This window comes from Mastomys coucha, unplaced genomic scaffold (assembly GCF_008632895.1).
Source record: "Mastomys coucha isolate ucsf_1 unplaced genomic scaffold, UCSF_Mcou_1 pScaffold20, whole genome shotgun sequence".
NCBI classification, from domain to species: domain Eukaryota; kingdom Metazoa; phylum Chordata; class Mammalia; order Rodentia; family Muridae; genus Mastomys; species Mastomys coucha.
In genome coordinates this window covers 12,692,876-12,710,456 of record NW_022196903.1, presented here as the reverse complement: position 1 = coordinate 12,710,456, position 17,581 = coordinate 12,692,876, and the positions used below count along the sequence as shown (strand labels likewise).

Here is a 17,581-nt window from a genome sequence, read left to right as displayed (position 1 = left end):
CAAAGCAAAACATCAACTTCTCAAAATCCTATTTGTATCCAAGGTTGTAAGATTGTTTCTATTTAGAGATGAACAGTGTGCGAGCAGCCTCCACGAGGGAGTTCATGATCAATGAGTGTCCCGGGAGGGTATTAAGCATCTCTCACGAATAGTATGCAGAAGCTGATGCTGACTCCACATCTTCCTTTGAATTTCCTGGACCCCAAGAAGTTTCCCCCTTCTCTTTCCTCCCTGAAACCTCTGCTCTTAAGTCCCCACTGCTGTTTGGGGGACAGGAAAAGCAGAGGTCACAATCATGTCTGTTAATATCCAAGATGGTCTTGCCCTAAGTACTAGCAATGGTTCTCTGCACTATGCTCTCTCCTAGTGAGCATTTTGCTACTGTTAACTGCAATGATGTGGTTGGCAAAATCATGCTGTACCAGACATTAAAAAAAAACTCTAAGATCTGCTTCTGAGAACTAACCTAGAATGAGGTTCTAATGAGAAAAAGAATATTATTCATCTATCAATACCAGGTAATTAGAATTAAAAAAATTAAAAGTTCTACCTTGTTCACATTTGGAAAAAGAAACACACAAATCCTTATTTAAAACTTCCATTTTTTTTCAACTTCAATGGCTTAGTGTTGCGTTTTGTAGCAATAGACCTCTTAGTCATGGTTCTATTGCTCCAGTCGGGGGGGGGAGGGGGGGAATCTCTCTGCTGCTTCACTGGTCAGTTGCCTCCCCTAGCATTTGCTTCCTGCTTCTAGAGGAGTGGTGCTCAACCTTCCTAACGCTGGGACCCGTTAGCACAGCTCCTCATGGTGTGGTAAAGCCCCAACCATAACATTATTTTCATTGCTACTTCATAACTACAATTTTGTTACTGCTATAAGTTGTAATGTAAATATTGGTTTTCAGGTAGTCGTAGGAGATCCCAGTGAAAGGGTCGTGACCTACATAGAGGTTGAGAACCAATGTTCTAGACTCTTGAAAAGAGGTCCTGGTAAATCTTATTTCAGTTTCCTCAGACTTGTGAAATTTGTTTCCTTCTTTCATCTCATAAGGGTCTTTCTCTCCTTCCTTAAGGGAATGTTTCCACTGAGAGGAAATTGCTATGCAACAGGAACCGAATTATATCCTGCGTAGTCGAGGAAAAACAATCGCATAGAATCAGCATCAACTCTTTTCTAGGATAAAGCCGTTTGAAAGCCTTTTTCTTATAGTCACTTAGGAAGAAGGAACTTTACCTGGAGGATGACTTCCATCCAATTGGCCTATGGCCACTTCTGAGGCATTTTATCATTAGCATTTTTCTGACTTGTGGGTGAGGCCTTTTCTGACTTGTGGGTGAGGCTCATTGATGTAGGGGCTCCCAGCCCACTGTGGGCAATGTCATTCCTAGGCAAATGTGTCTGAGCTGTGTGAAGAAAGCTAACTGAGCAGGCCAAAAGGACAAGCTGCTAGAAACACTCCTCCCAAGTCTGTTTCAGTCCTGACCCTAGGTTCCTGCCTGAGTTTCCATCAATGAGGGATTCTAACTCATAACACAAATGCTCCAGAAATGGTCTAAGGTAACGGTGTTTATCATAGCAACAGAGGCAAACAAGGACATCAACTAACAACAAACATGTGTAGGTATCTTAGCCAAGGAGGCCATGATCTTATACTGCAAGGGTAAAGTGACCACTGAGGGGAGAGCTAGGCCTGGTGCACCTACACGACACCCATATTTCACCTGTTCCGTGATAGATACATGTAATTATTCTCTTGGTAAATGATACTCAGTGCCAGCCTCATTCTGTCTTAGCCAGAGACGTAGGGAGAGCCAGGCGGACATGGGAAGAGTCCATTCCGCTTTAGTCTCACTTTGTCAATGTCTGGGGCGAAAAGCATTAAACTTTATAGTCAAAATGGGACTGGAAACCATCTGCTACTATTTAAGGCAAACCAAGGCAAAGATAAGAGTAAAGTATTGGTGTGTATTTCACCAAGACATTGTATCCTGAATTGGATGACAACTTTCAACAGTGTTCTGTGTTCAAACTCCAAACGGTCGGTACTTGTCACCCTCAGAGGGGCCAGCATGCATAGTGGATACAGTGTACTTGTTGAGTGCTTTTGTACCTGCTCTGTGAGTGGGTGTGTCTGTCGGTGTGTATGTGTGTGCGTGCACGTGCGTGTGTGCTAATGCACAGAGCAGCAGTACTCAACTGAAAACAAAACGAAGCAAAACCAACCAAACCACCAAAATACCAAACCAAACACCCTCATTGTGAGTCAGAAAAACTAAAATTACTAAGACACAAAAGTTCAGATTGGGTGTGTGCGCGTGCAGGATGTGTGCCCAGCATGCACAAAACACTGAGTTTGACCAAGAAACAGCATAAAACAGGTCCAGGGTACACTGGTGTAATCCCAGCACTTGGAGAAAGAGGCAAAGATGATCAGAAGTTCAAGGTCATCTTTGTCTATGTAGTGATTTTTGAGGCCATCCTAAGATACATGTAACCCTATCTCAAAACAAAACAACCAGCCCAGTTTCAGACTGAAGAAAAAAAAGACACATACAAAGTCTGCTAATAATCTAGAATCTAGACCCAAAAATACCTAAGAAATTTTATAAGATCCTATTTATAGCTAGGCATAATGGGGCACACTTGAAATCTTAACATTGGGAGGCTGACACTGAACTGAGTGTTTGAGTAGGCTAGCCTGGGCTACCTAGTGAGATGCTGTCTCAAAAAAAAAAAAAAAAAAAAAAAAAAAAAAAAAAAAAAAAAAAAGGAAAATTTCTTCTCAAAACAACTAAAAGCGCAAGCAACACTTGCGCTTTTAAAATTCTCCTTTTAAAATTTAACAAAAAGACTCCTGCATGATCTAAGAATTACTAAAAAGTCCTAGTTTAAATCTTTATTGAAATCCACTCTTTGTCTGAAATGAAAAATCCAATCTGTCTGCCCTATCAGCAGCTGCCTTTACTTTTGTCGGGAATATTTTTACCCTAGGAGACAGCGCCCCCTGCTGTACAACATACTCAACTGCAGAAGGATTTTTCCGCTCACAAAAAAAAAAAACGACGTAGAAAGATAATTATAAAGTGAAAGAGACTTTATTTTGAATAACATATAAGTCATTCCATTTAATATTTATAGTGCATAGTTATATATGAAAGCATACAAAGAGAAACATTAAAAACACCCAAGGATGGGAGTGCACAGGCAAAGAAGACAGCCTTGTGTCTGCAGCAAGCAAAGAGGTAGAACAAGAGAGAATCCATCTGGTAACACTGTAAATCATGCAAAATTGAGTCAAGGCATGGCAGAAAGGTGATATTAGCACATGTTATAATTCCCTGGGTTCAAAACCTATACATATTCTTTGGGTTTCGATAAAAACCTAAATGAATGGCCTACTTTTATGTTCTGGACAAAAAAAAAAAAAGTAATAATAATCTGTAAGAGCAAAGTGCACATATTGTTCCAACCACATACATACAAAATATTCAAGGCCACAGATGGAGGTCACTAGATGAAAGAGAGAACACTGGGAGGTAAAGTAAATAGAGATACAATGAGAGATGCCCCTCTGCCTCAACAGGGGATGTAAGGTCTTAGGTGTTGGATCACCCATTACGGACCACGCTGTGTGCCAGAAGGAACTCACTGAGCTAATGCCATCATCAAATCGATCGAGGCAGGTTAAATGCACAGCGTTATGTCACGCAACAGGTAGTTTCCTTTACATTTCCCATGTGAAACAAACATAGAAGTTAAAATGGTCATCTCTCCCAGGACACTAATTTCAAGTGATATATGTATGTGTGTGTGTGTGTGTGTGTGTGTGTGTGTGTGTGTCACTTTATATAAATTTGGCACTAGGGGTATGCAGTTATAAGGATTGTATAAGGGTTGATTAAGTTCAAGCTTCTAACTCAAAGAATTTAATGTGTAGAAATAAAAGCTACAATTCTTTACTTTTTTTAAAAAAAAATCACGTGCTTAAAGCAGTCATTTAAAATGAAGATAGACAAAATTCATAAGGTTAAAAAGAAAAATATTGGACAAAATCTTCTGATTTGTTATGTAGGTTTTTTTTCCCCTTTTATTGTTTTCAAACTGCAGTTTATCATGAAATGCAGGCCACTGTGGACAGCTATGGCTCCAATCTGCTTGGTATACTCCTCTTAGGACATCATCCTCTTACACTCCACAGAACAGAAAACCATCCCTTCTACAGGCATGAACTTCTGCCCGATAAGACACTTGCTGCAGCAGGAGCACAGGAAACACTCTGTGGACGCGTGCCAGCTGAAGTTATTGTACGTCACTCGCTGTACTTCCGGATCGATGGCATTGTGGCATCCTTGACACACCTGCTCAGGAATAAAGCGAGGAGAAGAGGGTTAGAGACCGACTAAGCCAGCTGCACCTGCACCTGAGGGCAAGCTGAACCGGAGTCTGTAGATGGTAAGTTTTAAGAGGCTATAAAAGATATACAGGTGACTGTGACATCTTTGTGAAACATTGTAGCCAGCAGGGACACACTGAGTGTGGTGAGAAATAGCAGGTAGCTGAATGGGTGGACTTCCCCTAGATGTCCCGGAGGTGATGTAAATAGGAAGAAATGATGGCAAATCCCAAAGCACCGCAATTGTTTCCAGTCAAATTGTAGCAAATTTCACCAAAATAATTAGAAGGACGTCTATAAGGTTATTTTCCCTCACTCATTAACGCTCTGAAGTGGTAACATCCAATCTATGACATGGATGCGTCCTGCCTATGACACTGACGCATGTGATTATTAACGCCCACTGTACTAAAATCCTGCTCAAAGTAATTAAGGATTCGATTAAAAATACTGACACTATTTGAGAAAGAATAATGAGTTCACGTCATGGATATAACTTGCAGTTAATTAGCTTCTGCTCTGTCATAAGTTTCGTCATTGTTTATCTGTGATCTATGCCATGAACTTTCCTTCCCTGCAGCACTCTTTGTTTTGTTTTGCTTTGGAAAAGGTATTAGGCTGGACCTCAGTTCCTCATAGTTCTCCCTGAACCTCCCAAGTGCTGAGCTACGAGGTGATTCAGGTAGTGCTGGGGATCAGATCCAGGGCATACGAGGCGAGTACCATACTAACGGAGGAGGTATATTCCTAGACCAATATTCAGTATCCTGTGTGTGTTATACTCCAATATACAAGCGAGGCAAACATATGCATAATATTCTTAACTGAACACACACACAAAGAGAACAAGAAACAATCGTTTATGTTACAGCAGAAAACTACCTCGTGGAAAGCGCCAAAGCACTAGAGTCATTTGCATTGTTTATATATGATCTGAATAAAAGTCTGAAACATCTAAACTCTTTGTTTTACAAGAACTGAGGGCATACCACATGGCACTGACCAGCCTTAAGAGACAAGCACCACTCGTCTCTTGGCTGGGAGTTATGGCAATGAGGACAGCCATTGTTGGGCAAGGAGGTGATCCATGTTACACATGCCCTCCAGACCTGATTTATACTTTTTGTATAATTTCCAGCTACATAGCGTATGACAGAGACTATATCTACAGGTCAAACGACTACCTCTTGGCTGGGAAACGGACATACTTTCTTAGCATAATGTAGAAAGGCGTCCTGAATGCAGATGATATCCAATGTTAGAGCTATAAGTTCCCTCTGAATCTACAGCTGCACCACGTGAGCAGTTGCTTTTGTGTGGAATTTCTGTAGGGTAATAGCTCATGTAGAATGCTCTGGTTTTCTGTGCTTCATATTAGTCTTTTCACACTTTAAAATTGTGTGACAGAGGAGCCATTTCACAGGGAATATTTTATTTCCTTGTATTTACTTTCTTTTTTTCATAACATTAATTGTGGATCGTTTTATTATAAGACAGCTTTTTCATTTTCAGTATACAAAGGAAGACAAAACTATTCAATTATATGTGAAATTAAGGAATTCTTTAGGTCAAAGAGCATCGAATGGATATACAAATGGCATACTGAAGTTAGGGCTTTTGGTGTCATACATTTAGCTTCACAAATGCACTTGATCACCATTCACCTTAGAATCTTATATATGACTTCAGGTAATACCAGCAGATCCTTGCTGACCCAACAAGCTCAAAGCTATATGTGCATGGAGAGCCTGAATGAGGACTATGCCCTTCACCATGGTGTACCTGGTGGTGCCTTTCCAGTGACATAATCCTCATGGAGCTCAAAGAGCTATGTCCTTCCATATCACCTGCTTCCTTTTATTTGAACACAAGCTGTGAGGTAGCCAATGCTGTGTCATCATGGGTTCTCTGGCTGGAGAACCCTGGAATGGAAGCCTTGCGGATGTGACTTCTGGGTGGCCAGTGGATATTCTGGTGAACACACAGAGACAAGCCAGGTGTCTTCCCACTTCACTCCTCCTTCAGGGTAATTTTTACCTCAGAAAAACCCTGTTTAGATTGAGGTGATTTCTTCAGGTCTAAAAATGTTTTCTCTTTCACTTCTTTTTTTGAAATATCAAAATCTCGGCACAGATTAACACAGTGAGTTAAATAATCTCCGAAGATGTGCAGCCTATTATTCCCGCCCGGGTAAGATAAACACAGCTCGTTTTAATATAAGGCAAAGCCAATGGTTTACTTTACTGATTAAATGATTTAAATGATTAGATACTCTTTTCCAAAACTGTTTCTTTTAAAATCAGATTTACGTCTGCCCACTGATTTGACACCACAATATGGGGAGGAGGTTACAGACACCGAAGAAAGCAGTTTCATTTGTTTCTACCCTGACTAAGGAACTATTTATGGGTGTCTGGGATGCTGTTCAGTGTTGGGAGGAGAGAAAAAATATCCTACCCCTCATCGGTTGATATTTTGTCCTTAAAAATAAGATCATACATGCTACAAAAACTGAGCGCTAAGAAAGAGAAAGTTACCAACAGTTGGGGTTATACAATATTGCTACAAAAAACTATTTACTATCATGTTCCAGAGAGGAAGGAGGTCTAAAGTGAGCCACAAATAAATGAGAAGTAAGAGAAAAAGAAGTCAGTTGTTCAAACATCCCCAAGTGTAGATCCTGAAGACAGAGGAAAAGGCAGCTGCTACACACACACACACACACACACACACACACACACACACACACACACACACACACACACACACACCACAAACACACGCTCGCATGCACATGCAAGCGCACAGACACACACTAAGGAGAGGCTAGCCAGAGAAAGCAGAACGGAGTAGAGGGAATCAGCAAGGGTTTTGTGAAAAGCGAGTCTGGAGAACACTACATGGGTATTTACAGAAAAGAAGGCCGAGGTGAGAGTGAGCAAAAGGGAAATCAGGGGAAGAGCTAAACCCAGAAGGTAACGTGCCTGGGAAATGTGTCATCTGCGTCAGATAGCTGCAGCGAGTCACAGGCAAGTCAACAAAGGCTTAGGATCATGACTGCATTTTGGGAGGTGGCTTTTAAAAGCAAGATGACTGTTGAGGCATGGGCAGGTTTTGTGTGGACAGTAACAAAAGTCACAAACATGAAACTCTGAAGCGGCGTAGTTGACAGGAACTGAGATGACCCAATCAAGAAACTGTGTGAGGCGGTGAGTCAAGACTGCAGAGCGGCAGGTGTCTACGCTTAGTTTGTTTGTCGAAGCATCGCACTTTTAGAACTACACATAGGTACTTCTTTTCCCTCCCCCAGGAGTTTCCCCTATGTAATAGCCTAGGGGGACTTTAAACTACGAAAAAGTCGGAGCCTGTCCTTCTGCTATTCCAACTATATATGGTCATCTTTTCACCGTTGTGTCTACATCACTGTCTACTGGCCAGCAGGTAGCAGCTCTCTGTAACACAATGGATGGCATAAAAACACGCTCCCACATGAAGCACCTGCATGTCCCACACAATAACCTAAATATGCAGGCCAATTTCTGCTGTACTAGATCAGTTCCACAAACATTGAGGAAACAGTTGCTGAATAATCTCCAGGTAGCAAGTCAAGGTCCTACTGGGTGGATTAGTAACATGTACTGAAACCATTTTTTTTAAAGATTTATTTTAGTATTTATATGTATGGGTGTGTTTTTCCTGGATCTATGTCCATGTAACATGTGTGTACCTGGTGCCTGAAGAGGACAAAAACGATCCCGTAAGACTGGAGGTATGGATGATTGTGCGCTGCCATGTGAGTACTTAGAACAGAACCCAGGTCCCCTGGAAGTGCGCCAAGCTCTCTTAACTGCTGAGCCAATAGTAAGGCTCCCAGATTATCATTTTCAATGGAATCTGATCTGTAATCATAAGGATAAATCCACTCCTACTAGGGAATTTTAAGTTAGGAAATTATTCCCAAGCTTCTTTTACAATCTGTATGGCAAATGCACAGGTGGAATGAGCCATCTTAAGGTAGTCTGCGCACTTATGGTTTTTGAACTGCCCAGATTAGAATAGCCTATGAAGGAAGCACGTGCTTTCTTCATCCAAGCTGGCTTCCCACTTGAAGCTGATGCAAAGAGGCAGGATCCAGAAGTCAGCGCACAGGCTGAAGTGAGTGAGTCCCCCGAGCTCCTTACCACAGCAAACCCAGAAGTCAGCGCACAGGCTGAGGTAAGTGAGTCCCCGTGCTCCTTACCACAGCATGGTTCTTCACATAGCAGGACTTGCACACAGGCTTGTCATCGACCATCACGTATATTTTTCCTGCCAGGATGTGGTCGCAGTCAAAGCAGCAGAAGTGCTTCAGGTGCCAATTCTGGTTTTCTGCTTGGGTATACTCATTGCTGAATATCAGCTGGCAAGAGGAGAGAAACAAAACCCATCAGGCATTTTTTTTTCTTTACTCCACAGTAACAAACCAAGGTCCTTTAGATGACCTCTTTACAAGAGCAGAGGCCTCCTTGGGGCTTAATATTAAAAAAATGGTAACATCAGGCTTTGTTAGCAAAATCAATCTTTTGCTCCTGATCATCTTTCATCGGTTTCATCAGGGCACCCAGAATGAAAAATAACCAAGTGGCTTGCATGATCAGCACTGGTGTAACGCCTGTTGTCTCCTGGACGGTGGAGACCTGTGGGGTGCAAGGGAGAGGCTAGAAGCAGGGGGTCCCGGGAGAGCAGACCTCATCGCAGCCAGCACAGCGGGGCTTCTCGCTGTCACAGTAATGTCTGCCGCAGTACAGCTTCCCATTCTTCCAGAAGTAAATCATGTCGACCAGGAGTTCACCACAGGTGCTGCAGATAAAACATGCCGGGTGCCAGAGCTTATCGTAGCCAGCCCTCTCAGCGTAGATGGCTGGGTCTCCTTCATCCATGGTGTATTTGCAGCAGTAACAGGACTAGGGAAAGAAATCAGACAGCAGTTGTCAGAGCACCGGCATCCTCAGTCCCTGCCCCGAGGGACACGGAGCAACGGTTTCTACAGAAATGACAATAGGGACCTGACACATCTGTGAGTAGGAATCATGGCTCCTTTCGTCTAGTCTTCCTCCCCTCTCTGTTCCACACAGAACTGTTTCCCAAATGGAAGCTGCTCATTGGAAAAGGGGTCATAGTAGCCTACATCTCAATGCTTAGGTCAGTTCTCTCAAAAATGATTGCCTGAGAGCTGTGAGTGAATGTCTGGAGAACCACACCTTTAGTAACTGATGTGCTTAATTGCATCTATGAGAAATACATTACAGTCAGCTCAGACCTGATGCTTTATCTGCATCCTAGAAGTCTGACTGGTAGTCATGACCTCACAAGCAACATCAGATTACTCTAAGCATATATTATTCCTATATATGTGGAAAAATAAGCTCTCTGATTGAATGCGAATCCTGCTTCCTAAGAGGGGATTCATGCTTACTACTATAAACCCAGTCAAAACCCATGGCAGCAGAGGTCTCTCGCCCTAGGGGGAACTTATTCTTGTTGCTCTGCTGTCTTGATAGAGGAAAAAAAAAAGCGCCTTATAAATGTTACAGTTTATGCTCCTAAACAAAGGCTACCTTCAGCCTTAATCATGATTAATGCAGACACTCAGACTGCCCAGGGAGCACTGAGGATAAGCGATGGATGAGTGGTCAGTCTAAAGAGGACGTGTGTACCACTCAGGGGACATCACGGAAGAGAGGGCAGAAAGACTGCAACAACTGGCAAATAGGGAGGGGAGGGCTCTGAGCTGTGGTCTTTTGGCCATGACTCCATCATTATAATCAGGATCCCACAGCGCAAAAGACTGTACTGATCCTGCACAGACTGGTCAGTCAAGAGGCCATCATGAACTGGGGAGGGCCTCACAGGGCCGTGACCCTCCTTACTTAGATATTGGTTACTGACAGATTCTGGAGGAGGGGTAGTCATTGTCTTCATCTTTGTGCTCATTGCTGAGCCCATTAAGCTCCAATGCCGAGCTCCAATCTCTTGGCCACAGCAATCTTGGTTAAACTCAGCAGACCACAATACAAAGCTACATGAACCCGAGAAAGGGACACGGGACGAGGCTTAATGGGAATGAGGGTAAGATAAGAGAATGATGGAGTAATCTGAACGTATTATATACATGTGTGAAATTGTCTAAGCACATACTGAATCAAGCCTGAAAGAAGTAAATGAGCTTTGTTAACGCAGAAGTTAATAAAGCAATCAACAGAAATTGGCGGATGCTTCCTTACTATGAGAACAGCTACCACAATAAGGTACAAAGACTCGATGTAGTTCTTCCTTGGTAAAGTGAGTGAAAGAATATGTTTAGTGATGTCATCACAACTCAGTGTTACATTGTGATATTAGCCAATGTTAGTCAATGTAATTAAAACTAGAGAGGTATTAGATGCATAAAAAAGTAACCAATTAATACAGTGATTATAATTAGAAACAGATGCTGGGACCAGAGAAATGCCTCAGCAGTTAAGAGGACCTGGCAGCTCTTCCAGAGGACCTGTGTTTGATACCCAGAACTCCTATGGTAGCTCACAACTGTATTTCCAGTCCTAGGGAATCCAGTGCTCTCTTCTGGCCTCCATGGGCACTGCATGCATATGGGGCACAGACATATATGCAAGCAAAAATAAAAATCCATACACATATAAAATGTTCAAATTAAAAAAATGCTAGACTGGTATGTTGTAGTCAAGTAAGAAGCTAAAAAGCTAATGCTGACTACTGTGTGCTGTAACATTTTTTTTTTGGTCACATTGTTTTTAATCATATTAGGGCAGTGACAGGCCTGTGATTGGACAGGAATAGAGAGGTGGAGCGAGAACTGAAGGAGGAGAAGGGTCAGAGGAGCAGGAGGGAGGTCGGGATCATGGAGACAGACGATGAGGACAAGCCTGACCCCACGAGGTTATACAACCAAGCAAAGGTTTTCACAAAATAGATGAATTGGGTTAGACTCTTGTCTTTATTATTTGGTTCTGAAATTATTGTAGTGGCATCTTGTAAATTGTGATTTTATTATTATATAAATCTGGATATTAAGGCCTTAAGAGTCATGCTTTACTTACCGGGTCTTAGGCGCTATTTAGATGAATGATTGTGGGGGTGTGTAAAGAGTTTCATGCGAGTGAGATGTTGCTTGCTGGGAGAAAATAACAAAAACCCACCGGAGCTTAGTACTGAAGCCAAATGGTACAGACTCAAAAAACGTGGCCCGGCGGGAAAGCTAGTTTGTGGGGTGGATTCACTTTATATAATTCCCGCAACAACCGTGAACACATAAAACTCATAATTATCCTTTGTAATAATCAGAAAGTTTGGCGGCAGATAGATGCCCTAAACGTTCCAACACAGTGACTCTCTAAGGTGAGTCAAACTGAATTCTCATTAATTTGTTTTTCTCCTTACCTAATCCTTTTAGAAACAGAGGCATGACTCCCCTCCAATACACACACAAAACAAGTTCTAAGAAAGGAAAAGATGCACAAAATCCAAAGCAAGTCAACATGATGACTACTCACATACTGGGTCTTCTTGGATTCTGCAGACTTGTCCTTGGAACCCACTGCTGCTGGAGCGTTTCTGTCTCCAGCGGGGCTGTGTATCTTGTCACCCTGAGCATTCATCTCAGAGGGAAACTTCACGTCACCCACTCCCAGAGCCTCACTCTTGTATTTCTTCACAAACTGCTCCATCTCCTTCACCTCTTTGGGAGACAACTCATGGCACTTCGCAGGGTCCTGGTCATGTGCAGGCAGCTGCTTCGCCAGCTGCTTCTTCCGGTACTGCGCCCCCTCTGAACCTGCCACTGGCTGCTTCTCCTTAGGCAGCATCTGCATGTACTGCCTGGCCTGGAGTGCAGGAAAACGAGTGTTGGATGGGATTATTCCATCTTTTACAACACACACAAGAAACAAGTTTACTTACAAAGGAAGTTTCATCCTTTTGCTATAAACATCTGAAGATATTAACACATAACAAAACAGGTTTTAATGAGTATAATGCACACTTTTTTTCTACAGGAAATCAACTCCCTGCATCCAGTTTTAGAGAGCCTTTGGATTACTACTGCTTCTGTGTGCTAAATCAGCAGATGTGTGGCTCTTTGAAACAGTTTGGCTACATCATTACGAGCGCAGTGTGGATCAGTGGCTTGTTCATCATATGTGAAATCATTTGCCAGATTTCTGAAATGCCCTAACTGACCTTACAATGCTTTGGCTAGTTGTCATAATAACAAAAAGAGCTTGATGCAAATCACACTTTTTGCCTTTTATAGTAAAAGAAATAATGCTGGAACATTTCTTTTTGGTCAGTTCTAAATACAGGCAGGAAATCCATTACTTATTCTTTTTCATCATAAGAAAAATTTTAAGAGTCTATCAGAAAACTGGCTAGACAGATATAAACATCTGATTGTTTTTTTCCCCTGATTTTCAAGTAATTACTAAAATTTTTAGAATATTCTCTTTAAAAAAAAAAGGTAAATTTAAAAAGTCTGTGGGGCATGAGGTAGACTAATGGTTTAAAAAGTAGTAATAGCTACTCAAAGTCAAAATAATGGGAACTCAAGAAAAACAACAGATGGGTGGCGGGTGACCATGTCACAAAAGAAGCTGCCCTAAATCAACAATCTAGTAACATTAAAAAAAAAGAGTCTCCTTCCTCACCCCTCCCAGTACTTACCAGCGCCTGGTTCTGAACTGGGGGAGCCCACTCATAGGTCACAGTGTTGATGGAGATATTCTTCTTGGCAGCCACTGGATTGGTCAAAATCATAACGTTGCGCTTGTACATGGGAATTCCATCTGACTTCAGCTTGGCGATCAGGGTACTGTACTTGGTGTCTTCAAAGAGTCTCCCCACCTTCCGGTCCTCTTCATTGCTCAGGAGGACATCATGCTCTTCTTGGCCACATTTGCAGTTACGACATATTTTCCTATAATTTTTTTTGGGGGGGAAGAAGAAAATGACCATGTACACTTAACCAGTGATGCATGTGCAGTCCTTCGTGGTTCCTAAAGCACTTTAAAAATGTATTACATAGAACACAAAGAAAGCAAGTTGTTTCTTTCCTAGGGGAGGGATGAGAACGCATAAACTTAAGCAAGAGAGACACAGGAGAACACACCCTTACTTTATACAACTTTGGAAAATTAGGTTATAGGTAAGAAGTACATGTCCAAGGGTCCAGCTAGTGCGACTATACCCTAGTCTTTGTCCCGGATTCCTCAACTTCGAACCAAAATACATACATACATACATACATACATACATACATACATACGTACATACATACATACATACATACCACCTAAAGTATCACAGCAGGAAATTTCGTATTTCTTTCATTACCCGGTTATTATTTCATTGTCCTTCCCCAAGTTACTCTTTTAAGTGAGTGGGACATTCATATACATTCCCCCATGAAACCTCACAATCCTACATTTTGCCCTATAGCCTGTTTCAATTTCCTTTCCCGTTCCGACTTCAATTTCCTTTCCTTTCCTTTCCCATTTTCATATTGCCTTTCTTAGTTCCTTCCTTTTTTCCTTTCCCTTATCTTTTCAAACTCTTATCCACCAACTATCTTGTCTTCCATTACATATCAAAGAAAAACGGGCTGGTATTAGTTTCAGGGCTACATATTGACATCCTGACTCCAAAATAAGGCAAATGAATTAATGACCCTCTCATGGTGTTTATTCGAGTTTAACAACACAACCCATTTCCACTAATCTCTCTTGCATCCGACATTCTCACGTGCAAGCTACACATACGTCCATGTATCAACAGCGTGCTTGAGACCAGATCCAATGAAAACCACAGGTCTCGACTTTGATGTTCTAAAATCTACTTCCTGGTAAGAAGAGGACACAGACACACATAGACATTTTAATTGCGTTTGTGCTAGGAATGTAAAATAGGGCTACCACGACAGTAGAATTTTTACTTCAACCTGGTAGGGAAAGGATTCCAAAAAGAAAGTCATATTTAAGTTTCGAGCTGAAAGGATGCATAAACCATACGTGTGGGGGTGTGCAAGTGTGTATTTGTGGCTGAGGAAAGGCTCCCAAGGCGTGAAGAGAAAGTACTTGCAGTGGTCCTAAATTAGGAAAGAGCTTTTTGATAGGTCTCATACTAGAGAAAGCAGCTGAGTGTGAAGTTGATGAAACTAGAGAGCGAGGCAGGCATAAGACACCTGCAGGCACATCATGCAGCACGTGATCCTCATTACAATAGCAATTATGATGCACTGAACCATTGATAATTAGTAACATGAACAGACCTATTATTTCAACTATCACACAACCTACCATGAAGAGACTGGATTACAGATAAAACATATTTGAAGGCTACAAAGCATGTTAGTCTTTCAGATACATGCACTTCATTCAAAAATTGTGCACGGTGCCAAGAAGCGCTTGCTGGCAGGAGCCTGGTATGGCATTTCCTGAGAGGTTCTACCGGCACCTGACCAATACAGAACTCACAGACAACCATGAGACAGAGGCCAGGGACCTCAATGGAAGAGCTAGGGATTGAAGGAGCTGAAGGGGATTATAACCCTATAGGAAGAACAACAATATCAATTAACCGGACCACCCAGAGATCCCAGGGATTAAACCACCAACCAAAGAGTATACATGGAGGGATCCATGGCTCCAGATACATATGTAGCAGAGGATGGCATTATCTGACATCAGTGGGAGGGGAGGCCCTTGGTCCTGTGGAGGTTTGATTCCCCCAACATAGGGGGATGCTAGAATAGTGAGGAAGGAGTAGGGGAGTAGGTGGAGGAGCACCGTCATAGAGGTAAAGGGGTGGGTGGTGGGTGGAGGGGCAGATGGGATAGGAGGGGTTGAGGAAGGATAACCATGAAAGAGGATATCATTTGAAATGTAAACAAATAAAATGATTAATAAAAATAAAAATGTGCATGGAGTTAGCTGTGCTGTGGTTTTTAATAATAGCAGCACTGTGGCTGCTTCATAATGTAACTTACACATTACATAATGTAATATAATGCCCTGGAAACAGGTCATTAGACAGTGGTGACAAAAAGATTTCAGGTCTTATAGTCAAATCTAACTAAGCTTGTGGATGACTTAGGCTTACTGATAGATTCTCAAAAGGACAACAATGATTTGGGTGATGAAAAAGATGGTAAAAGGAGTGTTTGATTTATCAGGAGGATTAAAAACACAAAAGAGAAATAGATATGAGGTAAGGGATGGGGAAGATTCAGAGGCTGAATGTCTTCAACATTAAACTATTGTGATATTTGGATTGCCTGGGATGTAGGATAATGATATCAAGTAGACTCCAAGACATAGCAAAACAAACCCCTCCAATCTTGATACTCAGGGACCACTCCGTAACATGAACGGTGTCAACACCTTTGTTTCCTGAACAAAGCATAGCAGGAAAAGTTGAGGACACAGAATTGTGTCTGGCAAAAGATCAAACTGCAAAAGAGGACAGCGGAGGAAGAGCGACAGGGGAACTCCGAGGTATTAAAATTTTAAGCTTCGAAGGTGATAGAGTTGAGCAGTTCACAAAGCATTGTATAACTACAGATTGTTCAGGAGGTTACTACAGATGGAAATCAGCATTACATACTGTTAAGTGTGTGTGCTAAATTACATAGATCACTAACAAAAGGACTTTAGAGTGTACATGCGCATACCAGAAAGGATGAAAGGACAATTGCTGGGTGACGTATTCTATCAAGGAAATTATGAAAAGTGGTCATAGAACTCTACAAGGAATAGAATTAATAGTATTAGGGAAAACTGATCATGTGAAAGGCTACTTTTCATTAATAGAAGCATTTAACATCTCTCAAGATCACAATAGGTTTTTGGATCTCATGATACAAATCAGGAGGTTCATAAAAAAAGGCAATCTGGGCAAAAAACAAAACAAAACAAAACAAAAAAACCACCCATCCCCAATCCACCCAACGCTGAGCATACTTTACAGTTAGTATATTAATATTAAAATTTAAGACAAGAGACTAACCTTATCTCCAATTTTATTCATATCATCCAGTATGTACTATTCAGAGCAGTGAGAAAAAAAAAATCAATGACATACAAATGATAAGGATTCATCAGAAAGAAGAGGGCAAAGGGGGCGGGAGAAAGAGGGGAGAGGGAGGAGAAAGAAGGGTAGACACAGGAGATGAGGCAGGAGAAAGAGGGGAGAGGCAGGAAAAAGAGGGGAGAGGGAAGAGGAAGAGGGGAGAGGAAGGAGAAAGAAGGGTAGACACGGAAGATGAACAAGCTCATCACTTTTCTTGTACACATACTGGACAGGAAACTTTATTTGGTAAAAACCTGTGGAGAAATAGTGTATTTTATTATAGCTATAAAAGATCCTTTCTTACATCTGGTTATCTCATACCCCCATCTAGTGGAAAGGATCACATCACCCTTCTACAGTGTGGTCTTTATTTGCCTGCAGTTACCCAAAACAATGAAATTATCAATAAAACCATCACATGGTGGTTAGATCAAGATTAAAACTATACCAGAAAGTATTCTGGAGAGGGAATGAGGTAGGGGAGGAATTCAGTTCTCAGAACAGGCAAGCAGATATTTAAAGGCTATGGACTCTGGTGTGCATTCTACTAAGCAGCAGAGTGACTGCTTACAGGGATATAAGGTGACTGGGTTTGGATGTGGTGACCAACACTTCATCAGTAAATATGTGTACCATAAACTAAGGAGCTTGGGGCTCTTTAATGTGCTAGAAGAGGCAGGATAAGGAAAATTAAACTTGATGGTGGGTAAAGATGAGTTTTAGCAAACTGTAGGTATAGTTACATTTATGTGAAGGTACTAAGTAAAAAAGGCACATTGATCAATGATATCAGACCCACCTCTATTGCTTTATTCCATGGCTTGCTCATCTTTTAGAGGATTCATTTTTGGATGAAGCCTCTTTTTTCCTATCTACCCCTTTACCTACTTAATACACTTTTGCCCGACAAATCATCTCAAGTTAAACAACATGCAAACAGCTATAGTGAACAAAAATAAATAAATAAATAATAAATAAATAAGCATCATATTATTCCCCGTGCTCAGTTTTCTAAGTACAGAAAACCCATTATCGATTAATGAACAGTTTTAGATTGGGAATGTTGTATA

At 41.6% G+C, this 17,581-nt stretch overlaps 1 protein-coding gene across 2 annotated transcripts in view; it reads right to left on the bottom strand.

Annotated features, from left to right (window-relative positions):
* Window positions 1–4,055: 4,055 nt before the first annotated feature.
* Window positions 4,056–17,581, bottom strand: part of Tes (testin LIM domain protein) — a 40,085-nt gene continuing 26,559 nt past the window's right edge. For both annotated transcript variants that reach the window (XM_031381212.1, XM_031381213.1), the window contains exons 3-7: window positions 13,110–13,362; window positions 11,945–12,274; window positions 9,122–9,337; window positions 8,635–8,793; window positions 4,056–4,359 (exon numbers count right to left, since the gene is read on the bottom strand). In XM_031381212.1, coding sequence (XP_031237072.1) covers window positions 4,171–4,359; window positions 8,635–8,793; window positions 9,122–9,337; window positions 11,945–12,274; window positions 13,110–13,362 — 1,147 coding nt within the window. In that variant the 3' untranslated portion in view covers window positions 4,056–4,170. The remainder of the gene's footprint in view (window positions 4,360–8,634; window positions 8,794–9,121; window positions 9,338–11,944; window positions 12,275–13,109; window positions 13,363–17,581) is intronic.